General features: G+C 43.2%; 1 protein-coding gene across 1 annotated transcript in view; it reads right to left on the reverse strand.

Annotated features, from left to right (window-relative positions):
• Nucleotides 1-14,609, reverse strand: part of slc7a8a (solute carrier family 7 member 8a) — a 29,783-nt gene extending 15,174 nt beyond the window's left edge. Inside the window, exons 1-3 of the mRNA XM_080518933.1 lie at nucleotides 13,684-14,609; nucleotides 4,635-4,839; nucleotides 1,124-1,275 (exon numbers count right to left, since the gene is read on the reverse strand). Coding sequence (XP_080375059.1) covers nucleotides 1,124-1,275; nucleotides 4,635-4,839; nucleotides 13,684-13,819 — 493 coding nt within the window. The 5' untranslated portion in view covers nucleotides 13,820-14,609. The remainder of the gene's footprint in view (nucleotides 1-1,123; nucleotides 1,276-4,634; nucleotides 4,840-13,683) is intronic.
• Between the last annotated feature and the right edge of the window lie 7,644 nt (nucleotides 14,610-22,253).

The raw sequence follows: 22,253 nt of genomic DNA on the forward strand, positions 1-22,253 counted from the left end.
GTGTGTCAGCCTGAACACACACACTCCTGCGCTTTGATTCATCACACACACACACACACACACACACACACACACACACACACACACACACACACACACACACACACACACACACACACACACACACACAAACTTCACCTCGAAGCTTGTACGCTTTTGTAAAATAATTTTCTGACTTTGTGAATGAAACTATATATTTCTTTCTACCCCTGCTCCCAGCCTGCCCCAACAAGAAGTCTTTTTAAAAAAGCCCTTCACATTCTCCCGGGGGGTAATTCTTTAATCTGCCCCTGAGCTCAGGTATTTCTCAGCTCCTTCCCACAGTTCAAGCAGAACTTTCACACCAGGGACAGTTTTCCCACATCAAAAGATGTAAAAAATAAGAATTTTTTTGCTTTTTCTATGAAGTCTGCAACTATTATGATTATTTAAATAAACATAAATGCCGTTAAAATGCCCTTACCCTTCTTCCACGCCTTTAAAATATGACTTAAGTCTTGTCTAGTGATCATAATAAAAACCTTATTTAAATATGGCACCATTCAGACGTAAAAGTGCTTCGTAATTAAGCAAAAAAATGCATGTCAATGTTAAAGTTGTATAAAATAATATAATAAATCATAAATAAATAATAATAAATCCAAAAAAGAAACGCAACCGAAGCTTTCCGTTTTCGCCAGACATTGTCGCGTAAACCGAGCCAACAACTGGCGTAATTCTTTCACGCTGCGCTAATGCTTTTATTTTCTAAAACGGTGCTTTTTATAAATTCTCAAGGTTTAAAAGGACAAAATCGGCGTCGCCCTAACCGAGGGGAGAAACACGTCTCTGGATTTAAAAAACAAACTGAAGGCAAGAAAAAGGTTGTTCTGCTACAAAAACGACATTTTTATGCAATTTGTTTGACGTGAACGTCACGTTAGTACGTTAAAATCCCATAATCCCAACGATATGTGACCTACATTTCAGCTTTCATTTTCTCCGTGAGTCTCAATTGTCTGTTTGAGCGACGTTCTGTATTTACACACACACACACACACTTTGAAACCCTGTTTATGGCTTCCAGTGTGTATACAGTGCATGTACACACACACACATACTGCAGAGATGCTGGGTTACTCACGGAGGCAGATGGCCGCCAGCACTCGCAGGCCCGTCTCCGGCGGGAAGCAGGTGGGGAACAGCGGCTGCAGGACGTAGTTGGAGAACGTCAGCGCGATGACGGCCTGGTTGGTGGGGTAGATGACGAGCACGGCGATCCACAGGCGCAGGAACCTGACGCACGGGAGGGCGCAGTTTTAAAAAACAAAAACAGATAGTGCAGTCGAATTCTGTGTCTGTTGTCACATCAGCCTGCGTCTGCTGCCGTTGGGATTAACGTTCACAGCCTCCATTTCTAGAGCATCTTCCTTCATCTGACGTCCAGATTATAGAGCATCTTCATCCAGATTATAGAGCATCTTCCTCCTCTAGCATCTAGATTATAGAGCATCTTCCTTCATCTAACGTCCATATTATAGAGCATCTTCCTTCATCTAACGTCCATATTATAGAGTATCTCCTTTAATCCAACATCCAGATCATAGAGCATCTTCCTCCCACTAACATCTAGATTATAGAGCATCTTCCTCCCACTAACATCTAGATTATAGAGCATCTTCCTTCTACTAACATCTAGGTTATAGAGCATCTTCCTCCCACTAACATCTAGGTTATAGAGCATCTTCCTTCTACTAACATCTAGATTATAGAGCATCTTCCTCCCACTAACATCTAGATTATAGAGCATCTTCTTTAATCCAACATCCAGATCATAGAGCATCTTCCTCCATTTTAACATCCAGATTATAGAGCATCTTCTTTAATCTAACATCTAGATTATTGAGCATCTTCTTTAATCCAACATCTAGATTATAGAGCATCTTCTTTAATCTAACATCTAGATTATAGAGCATCTTCCTCCCACTAACATCCAGATTATAGAGCATCTTCTTTTATCCAACAGCTAGATTATAGAGCATCTTCTTTAATCTAACATCTAGATTATTGAGCATCTTCTTTAATCCAACATCTAGATTATAGAGCATCTTCTTTAATCTAACATCCAGATTATAGAGCATCTTCCTCCCACTAACATCCAGATTATTGAGCATCTTCTTTAATCCAACATCTAGATTATAGAGCATCTTCCCCCCACTAATGAATGTAACTAATATCAAAGCAGAGCTACACACAACTAGTTTCCCCACAACGTTTTATTTTTAAATAACTAGTATTCTTTAATCAACTTCCTCAGTTAATGTTCCGGTTAGAAACCAGGAAGAAGAACTACTGTTCTACTCTGACGGTCTCACGGCTGAAATGTTTGCACGAGACTGTGGTGAGCGACACACTGACAGAACGCGTAACAGGATGCAGAGGAGGAGGAGGAGGAGGAGGAGGAGGAGGAGGAGGAGGAGGACCGCGAGGCTCAGCAGACTGCAGCCACGTGCTCGTTCCATGAAATTCCCTAAAAGCTTAAGAGCCGGGGGGTCAGCCCTCGTTGCACCTGACTGTAAATCACTGGAATGTTTGTGCAGTGGAAGGAAAAAGCCGCTGCGACGATTGTGAAACGAGCGTCTCCGGCGCAGGTGCACCACATTTCGCTTTGTCGCGACCGACATTTTTTTCCTCCTCCGGCTTTTCAACCGCTTTCGTTTCACCCGTCGCTTTTGTAAACACGACCTCATGATGTTCTGGTAGAGATTTAAAAAAATGCCTTCTGCATTGTAGCTTTGAAGGATCACCGACGAGACGAGCTGCTGTTCTATAATGCACATTGATGTATGAATAATTGACCATGCATCGAGAGGCACTTTACTCAAAGATGCTTGAGTCGACTCCAATGCTTCTTCCTCTTTTCGTTATTGAAAATCTTCTATTATTGATGTGTGACACGCTAAAAGTCCCAAAGGCCTCGATGTTGAAGGTTGTGTACAATTCTCTGCTTGTTGGAAGCAGTCAGGGTTGTAAGATTCAGGGAATTTTCAAAGTTAGAAACCTTCCATGAGACTAAACAGGAATTTATTTTGTGTGAATAAACCAGGAATACACCGCTAATTTATTAAATTGAAGTTTTGCTTTTCGTAAATAAAGTTAGGGGGGGAAAGAATATGTTGGCGTAATGCCAACATATAATATTCCCAAATATTGTCCTGCTGAACTTCCCGATGAAATTTGCTGGACGTTTTCCATCCATTTGCATATATATGATTATATGTAATCATTGTATATAAATCAAACAGACCTAAAGTAAAAGATCAATTTAGTAAAAAGAAACGGCATAATGTGACCGACATGCATTTTTATAAGATGTGCCAGATCTGCTAGACTTTGCAAATCTTTCCAAGTTGAATGAACCGTGCAGTACAAGTTTGAACCACTAGAGAGTGTAATGAGTCGGTTCTTGCATTGTAGTGAGACGGTTTTCCAAAGGACAAAATAAGATCAAAGCGGTTTTGCGCCTCTGACTCAACACTGCCCCCCCGCTGCACAACATTATCTAATAACCCCAGCGCCAACTATATAACGACGGAAGCTTTTTTTTTTTTTTTTTTTTATATCTACTATTTACTCACATCGTGCAAACTATTTCCAGAGGTTTGTATAGGAACCACGGTGGGTGTAACACTTCCCCTTATCGGTTCAATATAACAAAGACCCTTTGTAGACCAAACGCTTTGAATCGCAGCGTCTGAATGTAAAAAAAATTTTTACGAGCACTTCCTCTCCTCCACCAGGTGAGGTCAGCGTTTCCGCCTTCGCGGGTGTCGCCTCGGCGAAAAAACAAACAGCTCCTTGGATGTGGTTTGTTTGTGCTCGACGGAGGGCACAGGGAAACGGCGTAGGCCCCCCCCCCCCTGAGGCCGCCGACTACAAAGTCCATTGATGTGTCTGATACTCGGCGTACAATGAGGCGAAAACAATCATTGGCTGTTTTGTCTGCGTGAATTCCTCCCCCAGGATACCTCTATAACATGCATCCCCGCGATAGACGGTCAACAACAATGGGCCCGATCTGTGTTTATAAGTCTGGGTGACGGCACGCTGTGTGGAAACTACGCCAACAAACGATATTGTCCACGTCGGAAACGAACGCCGGGGGTGGGGTGGGGGGGTTCCCGAGCTTCTCACCGTACGCTGGAAGCCACGCTAGTGATTCTGCGTCTCCGCTTTGATGTTTCTCTCGGGGTTATTTGTCTTCTTCCTGTATTTTCGTTCAAAATGCCTCATAAAGCGGGACTCGCGGGGGGTGGTGGGTGGGGGGGTCTAGACGCGGTGGTATGCACACCTAAATCCTTGACAAATGAACTTGAATCTTTCGGGAGGCCCCCCCCCCTTGTCTTGGAAAGTGGGTCAAATATTTGATAAAAGAAATAGTTTTGGAGAGTCGACTGAAGGTTTCTGAAACCCCCCTGACCTCCAGACTGAACGTTTACGCACAATTACATCGCAAAGCCTTCAGTTTCTGTCACTAATTGGGGGGGGGGGGGGGGGGGATGAGACGACCCCTTTCTAGAGTTTTCTATTAGCTTCAAATGCAGATTTTCTTTTTCACGCCCACAAACGACAGGCCGCCGTGGTTTTTCTCTCACCCCGCCAGCCCGCCGAAGATGTCCTTGACGTAGGAGTAGTCCCCCCCCGACTTGGGGATGGTGACGCCCAGCTCGGCGTAGCACAGCGCTCCGATGGCGGTGATGACGCCGGTGACGATCCACACGATCAGCGCCAGGCCCACGGAGCTGGCGTTCTCCAGCACGCCCTTGGGGCTGACGAAGATACCCGAGCCGATGATGTTACCTGGGAGGACAATGGAGAGAGGGAGAGGGTGGTGTCAGGTTTTGTTTTTTTTTGTTTTTTCCCCCCACCACGCGACATAACGTCACATTCACAAGCCTGAATTTGTCACATGCAGCAGGAACGTCTAAACTCTGGGAAGAGTAACAATGTATCATTTTTGCATTTTTGTTGTTGTTGTTGAATGTGGCAACATTGTTAAAAACGACAAAAAGCAGAAACACCGAAAATGATGTAGTCCTCTTGTTGGGCCACTAGCGGGTGCTATTGTTCGTATTGACTACAGCTGTGGCGCCATTGCGCAAGTAGCGGCGTTTTAAAAAAGCTGCGTTTTCAGTGGCTCCGAGCAGCGTTTTGCATTTTAACTTTAAACAATGGCGTAAAAATGTTTTACTCATTCGCACTTTATTTTGAGTTTATTTCTGTGTGTGTAAAGACATTCGCGAGTCGGTGCAAACTTCACGACACGCGATCAAAAGCAGTGTCGACACCAAACAAACAAGACGGGCGGCTTCATGAACTCGGCCACGACTGGATGGTGGCGGAAGGCGGCGGCTTGCAGAGCGGCGCCGCAGACGGGCCTCCGGGCGAAGCGGGAACCCGCAACATGCTGACTCGGCACGGTTATGAGGAGATGGGATAAGCCGGGTGAACGAGTGCACAGGGGGAGGAGGGATGAGATGTAGTGGATGGAGAGACGGGTGGAGGGGGGGGGGGGGGGGGGGGGTGGAGGGTGGATAAAGCCCTGACATGTCGGATGAGCATCAGGCAGCCGTGCGGCCGCCTTCAGGCGCCACATGAAAGAACGTCCCCCGGACCGATAAGGCCGGGGTCGGAGGTCGGGAGCCTCCAATCGTGTTCGGCTCACTGCCACGACTGTGCCAATAAAACAAGCCGTCGGGGGGTGAAAGGTCGTCTTCTGCATGATCGGCTGAGTGGCATCTTACAGTACAAAAGTCAAAGGTGTGAATGATGAAACCAGTGCATGTGGACCCTTTGTGGCCAGTAAAACAACTATATACTCTCCAAAGAACTATATAAAACCTCATAAAAAAAAATAAAAAAAAAATGGTCAGAGTTAAAACCGCTTCAGTCGAGCGAAAACGATGGGTGTCGTTAAAATATGCGCCAAGCTTATGAGATTAATTATTCCTGAGGATAAGACGGATCAACCCATCCTGCCGCCTTTGAGATCAAAGCCACTTCACTAGAAAGCCATATATATATATATCTCAGATTTATGTCCTCTATTTGTGTTTGAGATTAAAAATTTTTACCTAAACCTAAAATAAAAGAAGAATTTGAACCCAATACCTACTGCAATTTTTACCCTAAAATGCATTTTAAGTAGAAAAGAATGGAAAATCGTGCAGCGGAGGAAAGAAAACGTACGATTTGAATTCATGAAAACTACTGTTAGCTGGCTTGAATCGTACTTAATTACAACTCAAAGTTAAGAAAATACTTGCGTAATAGTTCAGTCATTTGTCTCTATTAAGAAAATAAAGTTATTTGCTACATTTGCACGTTCTACTATTACAGTACTGTTTAAAAAAATGCACACATTGAATATTTTAGTCATTTGAGATATTAGATAAACACACAAGCTGTTGTGGCTTTTTGTTCCCCACATTGTTTTGAAAGTTTATTGAAAGTTGACGAGTTACGCGTTTATTTCAGTCTCTGCTCTCGAAAGCTGCGCAACAGTTTTATGGCTTTTTCTTGCGACACACTCGACTGTTTTTCTCCCTCGGTCTGCATGAACCACTAATGAAATATAAATAAATAAATCAGGTGCTTCGACGTGAACAATACAGGCCACTGTCAGGAGATGAGCTGCGTCACTGTACCTTCAGGGGTAATAAAACTACATTTTCTTACGCAAAAAAAAACCCTCCAAAATTGAAAATAGACATAGAACAGAGCTGCCAAACTGAACGTACACGAGCGTGAATTCAGCACGCGTGGCGTCGCCACTGCATGGAAACAGATGTGCAGAGTTTTGGCCTTCCACAAAGTACATGCAGTTACTTTGAGGTTCAATAATTGCCCCTCGGAGGCACATCATTAGACTGAGACTCACTATCCTGGATCTGAATTTGCACACAACACTGTTCTATTTAAGCTCTGTACAATCCCCCCCCCCCCCCCCTCCAACTCTCTATCTGCCCTCTTGTTAAATATAAAACAGATACCAGAAAACATGCGCTGGACTGAAAACATGCAATAATAATAAAAAACAAAACAACGTATGCGTCACGTGCAGCGTCTTGCTTTTATAGATCCAGCTGCAGGTGAAAGGGGGGGATTTTGTCCCTTTCTGCTGATTATCTGACGTCTTTATGGCAGCGGTGGTCCTCAACGTATGACCTTTGACTTCTGAGAGGGGAGGCAAGCCGGCTGCTGACTCGGCATTATCTCAGCCGCGGCCTTCCTGATTACGTCCCTGCGGCGCAAAGCGGTCAGTGAGGCGGCGGTGAAGTGCAGACGTCGGCCGGCGTCACGTGAGGCTGCTGACCGGTGTGGAAACTGCAAGGTTTCCTGTCCGCGCGGCCTCGGGTTTTACAGCCTTTTCTCTGAACCGGGGATGAAGGCGGGCGACCGAACGCCACCGCTCTGTCTTCAGCATCCCATGGACAATTCCCACTTTTTTTTTTTTTTTTTTTTTTTTCCAGGGATCTCAGCAGGTCTCTGTCAGCACAGGATATTTAGATATCCGGTATTGTTATTGGACGGTTGGAGGAAGAGACTCGCTCGATCTCGGTATTTTCCCTTTGATGTTCTCCAGAAATCCCCCCCCCCCCCCCTCCCACCTCCCCCTTCCTCAATTCTCCACACTCCCCCAAAATGCAGTTTGGTTTGGCAGCTCGGCGCTTTTCAAGGTTGTTTTTAGCGACGGCTTGTTTTAAGACGCCGTTTCTCTAATGACGTTCGAACACCCGGGTTTATTTTGGACTCCTTCCTTTGACTCCCACATCAGACGGGCCTGCAGCGCGGCTTTTTATAACCCGCGACGCGTGAAATCGGGAATAAATCCGTGCATTTGTTACGTCTGGACGATTGTGCTCCAGTAGTGTCACGGTGTCTAAATACTGAGGTGGGGCTGGAGGCGGAGCTTTCAGCTCTTTGGGCTCCTCGCATGTGGAAGCAGCGCCGGGATTAGTCCACCGTTTTCTAGTGACGCTGCTGGAGGTTTAGATGGTCGGGAACTCGCTTGGTCTGGAGGTTTTAGACTAGATTTACACTTGGTTTCAGACTAGATTTAAACCTGGTTTTAGACTAGTTTTAGACTGGGTTTCAGACTAGATTTAGATTGGGTTTCAGACTAGATTTAGATTGGGTTTCAGACTAGATTTAGACTTGGTTTTAGACTAGTTTTAGATTAGGTTTCAGACTAGATTTAAACCTGGTTTTAGACTAGTTTTAGACTGGGTTTCAGACTAGATTTAAACCTGGTTTTAGACTAGTTTTAGATTGGGTTTCAGACTAGATTTAGATTAGGTTTCAGACTAGATTTAGACTTGGTTTTAGACTAGTTTTAGATTAGGTTTCAGACTAGATTTAGACTTGGTTTTAGACTAGTTTTAGATTGGGTTTCAGACTAGATTTAGATTAGGTTTCAGACTAGATTTAGACTTGGTTTTAGACTAGTTTTAGATTAGGTTTCAGACTAGATTTAGACTTGGTTTCAGACTAGTTTTAGACTGGGTTTCAGACGAGATTTACACTTATTTTTAAGGTGAGATTTAGACTTGTTTCAGACTAGTTTTAGACTTGGTTTTGGGCTAGTTTTCAACCTGGTTTTAGACTAGTTTTTGATTGGGTTTCAGACTAGTTTTAGACTGGGTTTTAGACAAGACTTTGACTTGTTTTTAAGGTGAGATTTAGACTTGGTTTCAGACTGGTTTAAAGACTAGATTGAGACTTGTTTCAGACTAGATTTGAGACTAGATTTAGACTCGGTTTCAGACTAGATTTAGACTTGGTTTTAGACTAGTTTTAGATTTGGTTTCAGACTCATTTTTAGACTAGATTTAGACTCTGTTTCAGACTAGATTTAGGCTTAGTTTCAGACTAGATTTAGGCTTAGTTTCAGACTAGATTCAGACTTGGTTTTAGACTAGATTCAGACTTGGTTTTAGACTAGATTCAGACTTGGTTTTAGACTAGCTTTAAACTTGCTCTCAGGCGAGTTTCAGACTTGGTTTCCAAGAACTGTTTCACACTCACCACAATCTCCTCCCATCACCACAACAGCTCATTAAAACAGGAAACATGTAAGAAAACACTAAAACCTCACTTCATCCGTATTTATGTGTGAAACACAGATTGAAATCAATTTTGTCCCACGACAAATAAACCATTTTAGAACGTACATCAACATCCGGCCTCCACGTTGAACTTCATACTTCAAACGCATTAATTCTGATTCAATGAGCTTAAATGACTATTCAGTTCGCTCTTTACTAATTGAATTCAAACGCAGGAGCAACAGCTCAGTGATTTGTGCCTCTGTGAGACTCATAGCTGCTCCAAATATTAGCAATCTCCAGTGTGTGTGTGTGTGTGTGTGTGTGTGTGTGTGTGTGTGTGTGTGTGTGTGTGCAGCATTATGATATAACTGTAATCCGCCTTTGTAAAAGCCCCGGTATGATTAGGCTTTCCTCTCAGTGTGAGATCCACGTTCAAACAGCCTGGGAGCCGCGGCGGTGTGGCGGCGCACACGCATGTGACCCGTCGCTACGGCGAGAGCAACAACCTCCGTCCCTCACCTGGCTGACGGAGACAGGAATCTACAAGCGGAGGCGCGTATTCAAACCGAGATGGAAGCACGGCGGCGGGGGGGGAGGTGGGGGGGGGCATGCAGCTCAGACGTGGCTCAGCCAGCAGGGCTAATAAAACAGCATTATCAGGGTGGGGCCGCCTTCCAAGTGGCCAAAAGTTCACTTCTAATCCCAATTACTGGCTCTGGACATTTCTGTGCTCGTGTGTGTGTGTGTGTGTGTGTGTGTGTGTGTGTGTGTGTGTGTGTGTGTGTGTGTGATAAATGCCTGCACCGTACAATAGGCCATAAAAAAAAAAAAAAAACGGCGTTTGATGTGCTGGGCCCTTTTCATGGAAAGCCAGCGGGGTAAAGGATCAGACGAGTCACCTGAGCCTCCCGGGCACGAATGAGTTACCCGGTGAGGGACGAGGGCCAGGAGCCGTCTGGCGGCCCCGGCGGCGTGTGAAAGACTCGGTTGGCACGGCGATGCCCGTCTGTTAATCATCGGTTGGTGAACAAGGGAGCAGTAAAGTGCAACGGCGCAAATGTTGGGCGTGTTTCACCAGGAGACACACAATCCGCCTTGGACTGTTTTCGAACGTGAAGGTCAAACACACCTGAAGGTCAAACACACGTTCATCCATTGTGTGCAACCACTACGGGGGGGGGGGGGTTAAAAGGTCAACTGTCACTCATTCATTCAAACCTCAAACACACGTTTCTCACAGGTGTGTGAAAAATCCAGGTTTTTTTCTTTTTCCAATTAAAGAAACTGTACTTTTCTGCCCTAAATCAAGTAAAACATTTCAAACTGTAATTTCACGTTCACCTCACTCCTTTGCTCCAGTATCCATACGTCTGTTTAAGTATAAGTGATTAGTTCACTGGGGATTAGTTTAAGTACAGGGTGTGAGAGCATTCGCCAGCTTTACGTGTGCGTGGATATTCAGTTCTCTGGGTACTCGCAATAAAAATTGAGCAATATCCATTTAAAAATGTTACCTGTTTTACTTTATAGTCTTATATTTGAAAGCTTTTACAATGTCCTTGAATGTATTTATATAAAACAGTATTTTACTTAAAACTCTTTTTTTTTATGGATGATGAATATTGGATTTAAGCCTTTACTGTGAGTAGAAATTCCCTCCTTCATGAGTATAAATCCTTTCAATTGTAAGGCAAGGCAAGGCAAATGTATTTATAGAGCCCCATTCAAACATAGGGCAATTCACAGTGATTTACAAAGAAATAAAAAAAAGAAAAAAGAAAGTGGTGACGCTGCTCCTCACCTCTTCCCCTCCCCACTTCTCTGCCCCCACCTCCCTCCCTCCTTCCCTCCTTCCCTCCTTCCCCCTCTCCTCCTCACCACCTCTCCATCTCCGTCCCCACGGGAGAGAAAACCTCGCTCACTTCAACCTTTCCTCCTCTCTTTCCCGTTACCGTGGAAACCGAGTACGAATGAGCAGTCCCCTTGCTTCAAGGTCAAAGTCAACATGAAGACCACACACACACACACACACACACACACACACACACACACACACACACACACACACACACACACACACACACACACAGCCTGCCCCACGCCTCGCCCATGAGCCTGCATCGATTAGTGTGTCGTCCGGCTGCTCTGAATGAAAATGAGAAATCCCATCATGTGCACATTAACAGATTCGGGTTCAAAAAGATTTTTACTACGTGTGAGTCAAAAGTATTCAACAGAAAAGTTCCCCGTTCAATCCAACTCACTGCAAAGTGTAAAAATAACCAATTAGATGAGCGCTGCTGTTCCTGACTTGTCCACTAGGGGCTGCACTTTGTCAGTAAGAACAGAAATTAACATTAAGCTGTAACAATACATGTCAGCAAATAAGAAAATCAGGCCGAATCTAAGATGAGTTAAAAGTTTTGCACTAAAACTGAGGAAAAACATCGGAGTTGTCAGTATTTTTAGTAGGGCTACGCAACATACTGCAAAGTTACTATCGCGATATCATCGTGCATAATTGTGCAGAATTTGCTGAAGTGCAATAAATTATGTTTCCTGAAAAGCCAAATGACCGTTTTAGACGTGAAAGCAATATAAAATTGGGATTAAGTCACAAAAATGGCACGATTAACCCAAATCGAATGACAGAATATCCGGCTCTGCACCATAGGCTTCTATAAAACTACATAGATAGGTCTATGTTCTGCACGCTCAATATCCCAAATCTCGTGTCGTCAAACGTGACTCTAAGTTTTTTTTTATCGAGGAAACCTCAGGATTTACTGTGACGTTTAACTCCGGAGCCGAGGGTGAAGACGCCGTCTACTGACCAATCAGATCTCGTGGAAAATGACCTGCCTATTTTTTTTACAATATCCCGATTGGTGCCTGGATTGTCCCGCCCACTTGGAACGCTTAGAGTCTAGTGGGGACGGCGTGTTCAGAGCGGTCTTTATGACATCACATAATAAATCCTCGTCACCGAGGCTTTGAAGGGTGTTTATTGTTCTCGGCTCGTTCCCAGGTCTGTTTCGCCCCACGGGGGGTTGATAATACTGACGTTCACTGTAGAAACATGAATTTATGCAGCGCACGTCTCCTCTGGCGTCACGACGGTGAATCGATGTCCAAACACAGGCTGCATTCGCTCTGGGGGGGGAACCGCCTCACAACAAACTGACGGAAAATATAAACTAAAAGAAGAGCAGTGAGGAATAAAGGAATAATGCCCAATGAATTAATAACATATAATCTACTAGAAATAACACACTGTAGTACGACCTGCGTGAAGTGAAGTTACAATGCGATTGCATCATGTTCACGTGGATCAGCACGCGGAAACGACTTCTATCAACTCTCACAACGTGCGCTACATAAAAGGGAACTCCCCTCTGGGTGAGTACCTGTAAAGAAATTGAGCCCATCCACAATTACAGCATCGGGCAGGCTGAGTATTTGTCGATCATGAGCGAATAAGATCACATACGGTTACAGTGGAATGAAAAAAGACAAATGTATGCAGCGGTTTTGTCACTGGAAGGCATCCAGACGGTGAAGTTTGCGCTCTCTGTATGACAGTAGTGTTCAACCACAAGGCGTGTCGTATTGGCATCGTGCCAAGCAGAATGGAGCAAAGCTGGTTAAAGTAAAAATAGTGTCATGATTACCTTTTTACAGTTTAGATTTTAATGAAGGAAAAAGAAAAAAAAAACAACAGGTGCATGTTTTAAGTTTGTTTGAAGGTCTGTCCAATACGACGGCTGTTCCGCTTCAGTCACAGGCGCGACCAAACATCATGACGAATGTCAGGCCTTAATAGGACGACTACATCTGGACCTCGGATCAGGCTTTAAAAAGCCTCATTGAAAACATTTTGGCACGTTGTGCGGAGGGGGGGGGGAATACGAGAGGAGCTGGGTGTAATATTAGAGCTGGGATTTACACACACTCCAGCTCAGCGTGACGCAAATGTGAGACCCCTAGTGGCCAAACACCGGAATGAACACGAGAGAGTTTTAACAGCGCTCTTGATGATTTCCTGTGATAAAACTCACGACACATCAAGACTTTTTTAAAATTATGAATATGTGATGAATATAAACTCTAGTATAGATGTAATCCTATTTTATTCCCCAACCAAATCACAGACTTTTTCCTTTTTTTTGTAAAAGCGCAGTAATTACTAAAGTGTCTTTAAAACATTGATGTTGTTAAGTCATTTTATGAGATTCCCTGATTGAGCAGTGCAAATAATAGATCTGTTTTTTGAGCAAAGGTCCATCGTGCTATCTAACCTTCACCCTTAGCCTGCGCAATCTACTAGTGCCTGCGCTGTTGGACAATTCCTGCAAATGAAGGATCCATTTTGCGCACTGCAATAGATAGATACTGAACTGCAAACAAAGTTTATTACCGGAAAGATAAGTAATGCCCAGTTTTTATTCTGCACGTCACAAAGACGACCGGATTTGATGGAACTAAAAACCACTGTTATGATTATAAATACTAAGCATGGAGGCGAATGGGAAACAAAACACCGCTTTTTTTTTTAAATTTTCTCCACCTATAAACGTGCGCCTCCATCACTCACCGACGATGATCCCACAGGCGCTCACCAGCCCGATCTCCTTCTTGAGCGCGACCCCCCCTCCGGACTCCTGCTCCGCGGCCGCAGCATCCTTGGCGGAGCTGGACGTGCTGCTCCGCTGCCTCGCTCCGTCCGTCATCTTCACAAAGCCTTTTTTTTTTTTATTTTAACTGTCCTGTCTGGTCAGTCTGTCTCACTTCCCCGCAGCACCTGACGCTGGTCGTGCGCGTCTCAGCTCTGTGCGCAGCAGTAAAAAAAAAAAAAAAAAAACGTGCCTGCGCTTATCGGACGCCCGGAAAGTTCTTTAGTCAGCAACTTCTGAGGATGTAGAGTCCAAAAAGCAGCAATAAAAAAAAAAAGAGTGCAGATCCCGCCTGCAATCGGATTCCCTCGCGCAATAAAAAGTCGCCGAGCGCAGGATTTCCGCCTACCGTGCGTAAAAGCGCATTCCCCCGGCGTGACAGAATGCGGCCGGTCTTACAAACGGAACTGGTTCCTGGTTCCAGGTGCGACTCGAGCGGGGACTCTCAAGCATCCTCTTCCGTGCGGGCCAAACCGAGGGGACGGGCGGCGGGGCGGACGCGCAGAAAGTCTCCTCGCTTCGAGCGGCGCGTGCCAAAAAGCGTCCGAGCGCTGCGCTGCGCTGCGTTGCGTTTCCTCGGGAGCGCCACAGGTTTCATCTCAGTCAATATACATGTTCCTCTTCATATAGTACATTAGCGCCGCCCCTCGCCCTCCTCCTCCGGCTTGTTTTCCCTCCGCGGAACCCTCCCTCCGCAGTTTTTTTCTCTTTCTTTCTTTCTTTTTTTTTTTTTTTTTTTTTTTAAATCACTCGCCGGTCAGCTGTTCGGTTCCTCTTTGACGCGCGCGCGCGGTGGTTAAATGTGTGAAAAATCAACGCAGCAGCGTCAAGGGCTACTTCCTATATCCCAGTCCAACACACACACACACACACACACACACGCACACGCACACGCACTCACACGCGCACGTTCACACTTTAATATTCAACACGCGCGGTGCAGAGCGACTATTTTTAGCTCCGTGACGTCACGCATCCGCGTTGCGTGATCAAGCAGCAGCATGTATACCCTGTGCTGCAAGTAATGGATTACAAATCGCAATCAAGCGGTAATGGAACTACTCTCGCGTCTAGTCAGTCTCTCTCGAGTACAGTTACATTGCCAAGATTGTACTCAAGTACAAGAAGAAGTAAAGTAAAAATAAAAAAGAAAATGCAGAGGGGATTTTGTGTGACAGCCTCTATTGCTGACATCGTTTGATGTCATCGTCTCCATGGCAACAGATGCTGATCCCCCTCGATCTCCTCCACGAGGTGCCTCTCCCGTCCACTTTGTATGGGACATTATTGTTGCAGTTTCTTTTTTTTTTTAATTATCTATTCGGGACGGTTATCTGAATCGTCGACAAAAAAGCAGCAACATATTCCAGAATGTTCCGCACGTTTTCACGTGCTTTTTATGTCCGCGCTTCAAAGTCGTGGGACGACTTATTCTGAAAAAAGAAACAAATACATAATAGAATGGCTGCTGGGAATAGTAATCCTGGCACCTGGGAACAAGAATAACTGGTCAAATACTCAACAGTACTAAAGTGTTTTTACTTGTAATTGAGTATAATTAAAGTATAATTAAAACAACTTATCATTGTACTGCAGTAACACTCCCTGTTGCAACACATTACTCTTCATTCACTGCAGTAAAGCCTAAATAAACTGTCCTCTTATTCAGGGTTTGTTTGGACTCTGGTAGTTTTACATTTCAACAGTGGAGCAGAAGTTGTTTATTACGGTGCCTCATTATACTCCATTGAGCAGAAGAAGAGTACTTTACACTTTGATTTTCACTCAAAACTACTGCCTGTAACTTACTTGTTCAAGTAGTACTTGTGTACATGTAGTATTAATAAAACGTTGGAATAACAAAAGAATCTGTTCAAAGTATTATTTACTTTATCCACGTTGTTGTTAAACAAGCACAATTTACTCATTGTTGATACAAAAAAAAAAAATCTGGATTTTTTTCAGGTTAGAATAGAATTAAAAAGGAAAAGTCAGTCAAATTGTGGAAGTACTCAATATAAAAAGTAGCCAAGGTGACAGACGTGGTATAAAAGTATTAGTCACAGTAATCCAAGTATGTGTAATAGTTTAGTGCCAGTAAAGGTAGAGGAGTTCTCTCAGTGGGCGTTTCCATGTTGGGCAAGACGGAACACGTTACTGCCTCACACATTTTTTATTTATTTATTTATCTTTTGCATGATGCAATCCCGATTGTAATCTCGTCATTTTTGTTTTTTTTTGTTTTTTTTTTAAAAACCCTCACAGATTCTCACACTCTCGAGCTCTGCGAGACAAAAGCAGGTTTCCTTCAAGGTCAGAGACTCTAAACTCGGAGACGACGAAGCCAAAGTCCTTGGAAGTTGGCGGACTAATCAAGTGTTATGTCACGTCTGCCTCGTGAACGAAGCGGGTTCAACCCAGGCCAACGCCGCCTGATGTCACGCCCGAGACCTTTCTTTGTATTTTACCTGAGAAAGTTTCATTTAAATTGGGTTTATGTTGAGTAATTTTCAATTGTTTTTTTTTTTTTTGCAAAAATATCAACATTTCCATCTTGTTACAAAGCAAAAAGAACCTTTGAACTTTAAATTTAATGGTTTATTATGGCAGGATTTTACCAAAGTTTTGTTTAAATTGGGTTTATGTTGAATAATTTTCAATCGTTTGGTTTTTTTGGCAAAAATATCAACATTTCCATCTTGTTACAAAGCAAAAATAACCTTTAAACTTTAAATTTAATGGTTTATTATGGCAGGATTTTACCAAAGTTTTGTTTAAATTGGGTTTATGTTGAGTAATTTTCAATTGTTTGTTATTATTTGCAAAAATATCAACATTTCCATCTCGTTACAAAGCAAAAAGAACCTTTGAACTTTAAATTTAATGGTTTATTATGGCAGGATTTTACCAAAGTTTCGTTTAAATTGGGTTTATGTTGAGTAATTTTCAATTGTTTGTTTTTTTTGGCAAAAATATCAACATTTCCATCTCGTTACAAAGCAAAAAGAACCTTTGAACTTTAAATTTAAAGTAAATTATGGCAGGATTTTACCAGAAAGTTTCATTTAAATTGGGTTTATGTTGAGTAATTATCAATCGTTTGGTTTTTTTGGCAAAAATATCAACATTTCCATCTCGTTACAAAGCAAAAAGAACCTTTGAACTTTAAATTTAAAGTAAATTATGGCAGGATTTTACCAGAAAGTTTCATTTAAATTGGGTTTATGTTGAGTAATTTTCAATTGTTTGGTTTTTTTTGCAAAAATATCAACATTTCCATCTTGTTACAAAGCAAAAAGAACCTTTGAACATTAAATTTAATGGTTTATTATGGCAGGATTTTACCAAAGTTTTGTTTAAATTGGGTTTATGTTGAGTAATTTTCAATTGTTTGTTTTTTTTTTTTGCAAAAATATCAACATTTCCATCTTGTTACAAAGCAAAAAGAACCTTTAAACTTTAAATTTACAGGTCTATTATGGCAGGATTTTACCAGAAAGTTTCATTTAAATTGGGTTTATGTTGAGTAATTTTCAATTGTTTGTTATTATTTGCAAAAATATCAACATTTCCATCTCGTTACAAAGCAAAAAGAACCTTTGAACTTTCAATTTAAAGGTTTATTATGGCAGGATTTTACCCGTTCGACTCACTCAAGAGGAAATTAGACTGTGTGTGGCTCCGAAAATAAACTTTCGCTCACAAAACGGTGGATATAGATACTCAGGGTAGAAAGTAATAGATTACAAATGTGTTACTGCAGTATTTTTGGCCATTTGAATAACTCTTGTATCCCTTTAATCTTGCTGGATTACAAGTGAAAATACCAAGTAAAAAAACAAAACTACATCATTTTATAAATAAATATCAATAAGTTTGTCCTTTTTCTCACAAATCATTATTATTATGCTGATTAAGAAGTATTTTTTTTCTTATTCTTCATGAGAAAATACTGTTTAAGAAATACACAATTGAAAGCAGAAAGTAATTTCCAAAGAAAGGAAGGGAAATTTACCTTAACTACAAAATATCTGGTTTTTACACCTAGCACAATAATATTTAATAATTTAAGACACGTGTGTGATAAATAAATATAATAAATCAGTTTGTGTCAGACTGATGTGATGAAGTTAGAGGATAATAATAATTTAAAAAAGTGCTTTTAATGCCATTTTAATCCATTTTTCCGGGTATTTGACCCCCAAAACTGCTAAAAACGATACATGCAGACGTCCCAGAGGGATTTAGAAACATAATCCCATAAACTCTGGGTAAGACCTGCTTTTATTCAACGTATAGGACTTTCAGGTCAGTCGTCTTTAACGTATCTGTAGGCGTAAATATAAATACTAGTTTTTTTCCTCACATTGAAATTTGTGTAAAAACGTCAGATATGATGATTTCGCGGTGTTTTCCAGTGCGGTAAAGTTTCAGCTCGTCCTCCTCACTGCCTGATTGAAACCATATCTCCCCCCTTGATCGCATCGCGGTGATTAAACACTCAGCAGCTGATCTCTTCAGGAAATGTTTCTATTGGAGCGCAGAGGAGGTCAGACTAACGGCCGATCAGGTCGGACGAACAGAGGACGGCGGAAACAGTGACTCTTTGTTCCTTCAACAAACATTTGATCCAATCAGTCAACATTTAGCACTTTTAAATAAATCCTCCATGTTTCATGTTTCTTTCATTCTAATGGACTGAAATGTTGAACGTGTTCAGATTTTACCCCCAAAAAAGTTTCTTTTTTTTGTCTTAAAATGTCCGAATCAGGCTAAAATGTCTTTAAATCTGTAAATAACACCTCGTGTGTTGAGTACGACGGTGTTGAGGTACAAGCCGAGGTGTTAATTCAATCACGAAACGGCAGTAATCTGAATTAATCTTTGTTTTGAGCGTCTCGTGTCCTGGAAGCACTTTAAAGAGGCTCGGCGGAGGCTGTTTGCAGAGGTCGCCGGTATTTCCATCATCGAGCGGCTCCTGTTTATTCAGACGTGTGTGTTTCTGTGTGTGTGTGTGTGTGTGTGTGTGTGTGTGTGTGTGTGTGTGCTTGATTAACTCAGTGGACCGATATGGCTGGGGGGGGGGGGGAGGCGTGAGGAAACCCTTTGGACACGGAGAAAGATGAGGGACAGAAAAACACTAAACACCCCCCCCCCCCCCCCCCCTAAAGAAAATACCCATCTAACATCCAGAATATAGAGCATCTTCCTCCCACTGACTGACGGACGTTAAACAAAGAAACTCAACGACGCTGGTTTGGAGTGGAAAATTGAAAACTGCCGATAAAAGTCCAAATCACCTGAAGACGTCCGACACACACACACACACACACACACACACACACACACACACACACACACACACACACACACACGCACACACACACCCTGCCAGGTAACAGGCTGAGGGGTGTAAGGCACAGAGATGCTCCTGATAAGGCGGTTTAATGAGTAACTCCGCTGTTCCAGGTTGTTTGCTGCCCAGTGGAGGGGAAATGGAACAATAACATGCAAACACACAGGTAATGGCTGCAGGAGCAGGCAAGGAGGCTGTAGGGAGGCTGTGGGGGGGCCTGTGGCTGTAGGGAGGATGTAGGGAGGCTGTGGGGAGGCTACAGCTGTAAGGAGGCTGTAGGGAGGATGTAGCTGTAGGGAGAATGTAGGGAGGTTGTAGGGAGAATGTAAGGAGGCTGTTGGGAGGCTGTAGGGGGCCTGTGGCTGTAGGGAGGATGTAGGGAGGCTGTGCGGCTGTAGGGAGGCTACATCTGTAGGGAGGATGTACGGAGGCTGTTGGGAGGCTACAGCTGTAGGGTGGTTGTAGGGAGGCTACAGCTGTAGGGTGGTTGTAGGGATAATGTAAGGAGGATGTAGGGAGGCTACAGCTGTAGGGAGGTTGTATGGAGAATGTAAGGAGTATGTAGGGAGGCTACAGCTGTAGGGAGGATGTACGGAGGCTGTTGCTGTAGGGAGGTTGTAGGGAGAATGTAAGGAGGATGTAGGGAGGCCACAGCTGTAGGGAGGATGTAGGGAGAATGTAAGGAGGATGTAGGGAGGCTACAGCTGTCGGGAGGATGTAGGGAAAATGTAAGGAGAATGTGGGGAGGCTACAGCTGTAGGGTTTCTGTAGGGAGGCTACAGCTGTAGGGAAGATGTAGGGAATATGTAGGGAGGCTGTAGGGTGGATGTAGGGAGGCTACATCTGTAGGGAGGATGTTGGGAGGCTGTCGGGAAGATGTAGGGAGGCGGTAGGGGGCTACAGCTGTTATGTTTACCTTCCTCAATGAAAGTTTGGCAGACAAGGTTATCCATCTATCTATCTATCTATCTATCTATCTGTCTATCTATCTATCTATCTATCTGTCGGCATGTATAAATGTCACAGTTTTCACAAAGCACCACTCAAACTACTCCGAGTTGCAGTCGACATTTCCAGGGATGATTTGTAACAAAGTGACCGTTTCTGAATAAACCTGCAGAAAAACCTGCAATTTCCCAAACAAAACGGGTGAGAGAGGCACCTCATGGAGATCAAAGGAGATCGGCATCTGTTGCCATGGAGACGCCCCCTGCTCAGCGCTTCACACAGTGACCCAGCGACCTGACCTGGCAAGTTAGCATCAGTATGAGCTAACGGCTATAATGCTAGCGATGCAAACGTTGGTGAAGGTCTGCGCTCTACCGAGTGTAGCTCTAGTTTTTTTTTTTTTTTTATAATAGTTTCCACATCGTGAACCGTAGCCACACTAAGCTAATTTGGAGGAAACGTAAAGAAACGTGCTTCTGTATGTAGAGTTATACTATATCTTAGTTTTTCTCTCAGGAATGGAAGTGGTAAATATTTTCGAGAGGACGAAGCCGCGATCTCTCCGTCAAAAACAAAAAGCTCGCCCGCGGGGGTCCTGTTTTTCAAACCTGCTTCAGATTCAGCGGTTTAGCGGCTCCGCGATTCCCACACGGATTCGTTGGGCCCTTCGTCATGTGATGGAATCTCAGATTACGTCCAAAACACTTAGAGGAGCCACATGGAAGATCACTGCTGCTGCAAACCGGAGGCGACGCACACGTCGGATCCCTCCACGGGGTTTCAAACGCCCAAACGCCTCGAGCTGGAGGGAAGCCAGAGCTCCTCTGACTGATGCACCGCTGCAGCATTTTACCCCGATGACACGTTGACGACGCAGCAAGTTTATGTTTACGGCTCAACTGGGCAGAAAAAGTCGGGGAAATGTGCTGCTTGACTGGCGACACAGAGCCAAGTCGACTCATACTGCAAATATTTTACAAAAGCAGTTCTTTTATCTGGGTTAAATAAAAGGAAAAACGTTTTTTTACTGCCGCCATCTTGAATGAATCCGTGTTTTGGCAGCTGTTTGTTTTCATTTTCGTCAATATAACCAATATAAATCTACTTATATACCGGTATATTAAATCAATTTATTGAACATTAGTGAATATTTTTGAAATTTTTAATGATACAATGAATGTCTTGGATGGCCTCTTAATAATAATAATATTATTATTATTATTAATAATATTATTATTATTATTATTAATAATAATAATAATAATAACAATTTTGATAATACTAATATTATTAATAATAACAATATTAATATTACTATTATTAATATTGTTATGATTAATAATAATAATAATAATACAAAATTAATATAAAATTAATAATATAAAACAAATTGTTTGTGCCTGCCGCACGCTACTGACTCGTATCCCTTCCATGTATTTTTCTATTCTTTTTTTTAATTCAAAATCTCACCCACTTTCACTGCCAAATTTTTCCACTTTTTCTTTTTCTTTTAGATTTTTGCAGAAACGTTTTTGACGAAGCGTGAACAAAAGCCATAGCCCGCCATTACAAACGTCCTTTTTGCACGTTCCAATGTGTTCATTGTGTCACGCGCTCCCAGATTTTCACCAAAAATCCCATCCCGCATTCACTGGCAAATTTGACCCGATTTTTTTTTTTGCGGGAACAATAAACCCGGCGCCCGGGAATGATCTTTGCCTCTTAAAGGGCCAGGCGCACAGAATAATAACACAGATCCCGGAGCTGTTGGCGCATTTTAATGAAAGAAAAGAGTTTTTCTGTACAGTACAAACGGCCGTTGTTTCATCAGCGTCACAAACATTAATGAACGGTTCCAAACTCTTTTCTGCAGCCTGGAGGTTTTCACATGGTCGGAGCGGGCCGCTGGGTAATTGTCCCTCCAAAGCCGAATATCTTGTTTTTCCTCCTCGTCAGGTTTGTTTTCCTCTCCCTCTCTCCCTCTCTCCCTCTCTCTCTCTCTCCTTTCCTCCGATTACACTCGACTCAACCCTTCCACCTGTGCGAGTAGAAAACACTGGAAAACAGATCTGCTCTGTAACTCGATTATTGGGTCGATGCCGGGGGGGGGGGGGGGGGGGGTGGGGGGGGGGGTGGGGGGCGGTGAGAGGAATCGAACAAAGAGAGCAGGAGTGGGCGGAGCCGAGC

Source organism: Blennius ocellaris, assembly GCF_963422515.1.
Source record: "Blennius ocellaris genome assembly, chromosome: 23".
Lineage (NCBI taxonomy): Eukaryota > Metazoa > Chordata > Actinopteri > Blenniiformes > Blenniidae > Blennius > Blennius ocellaris.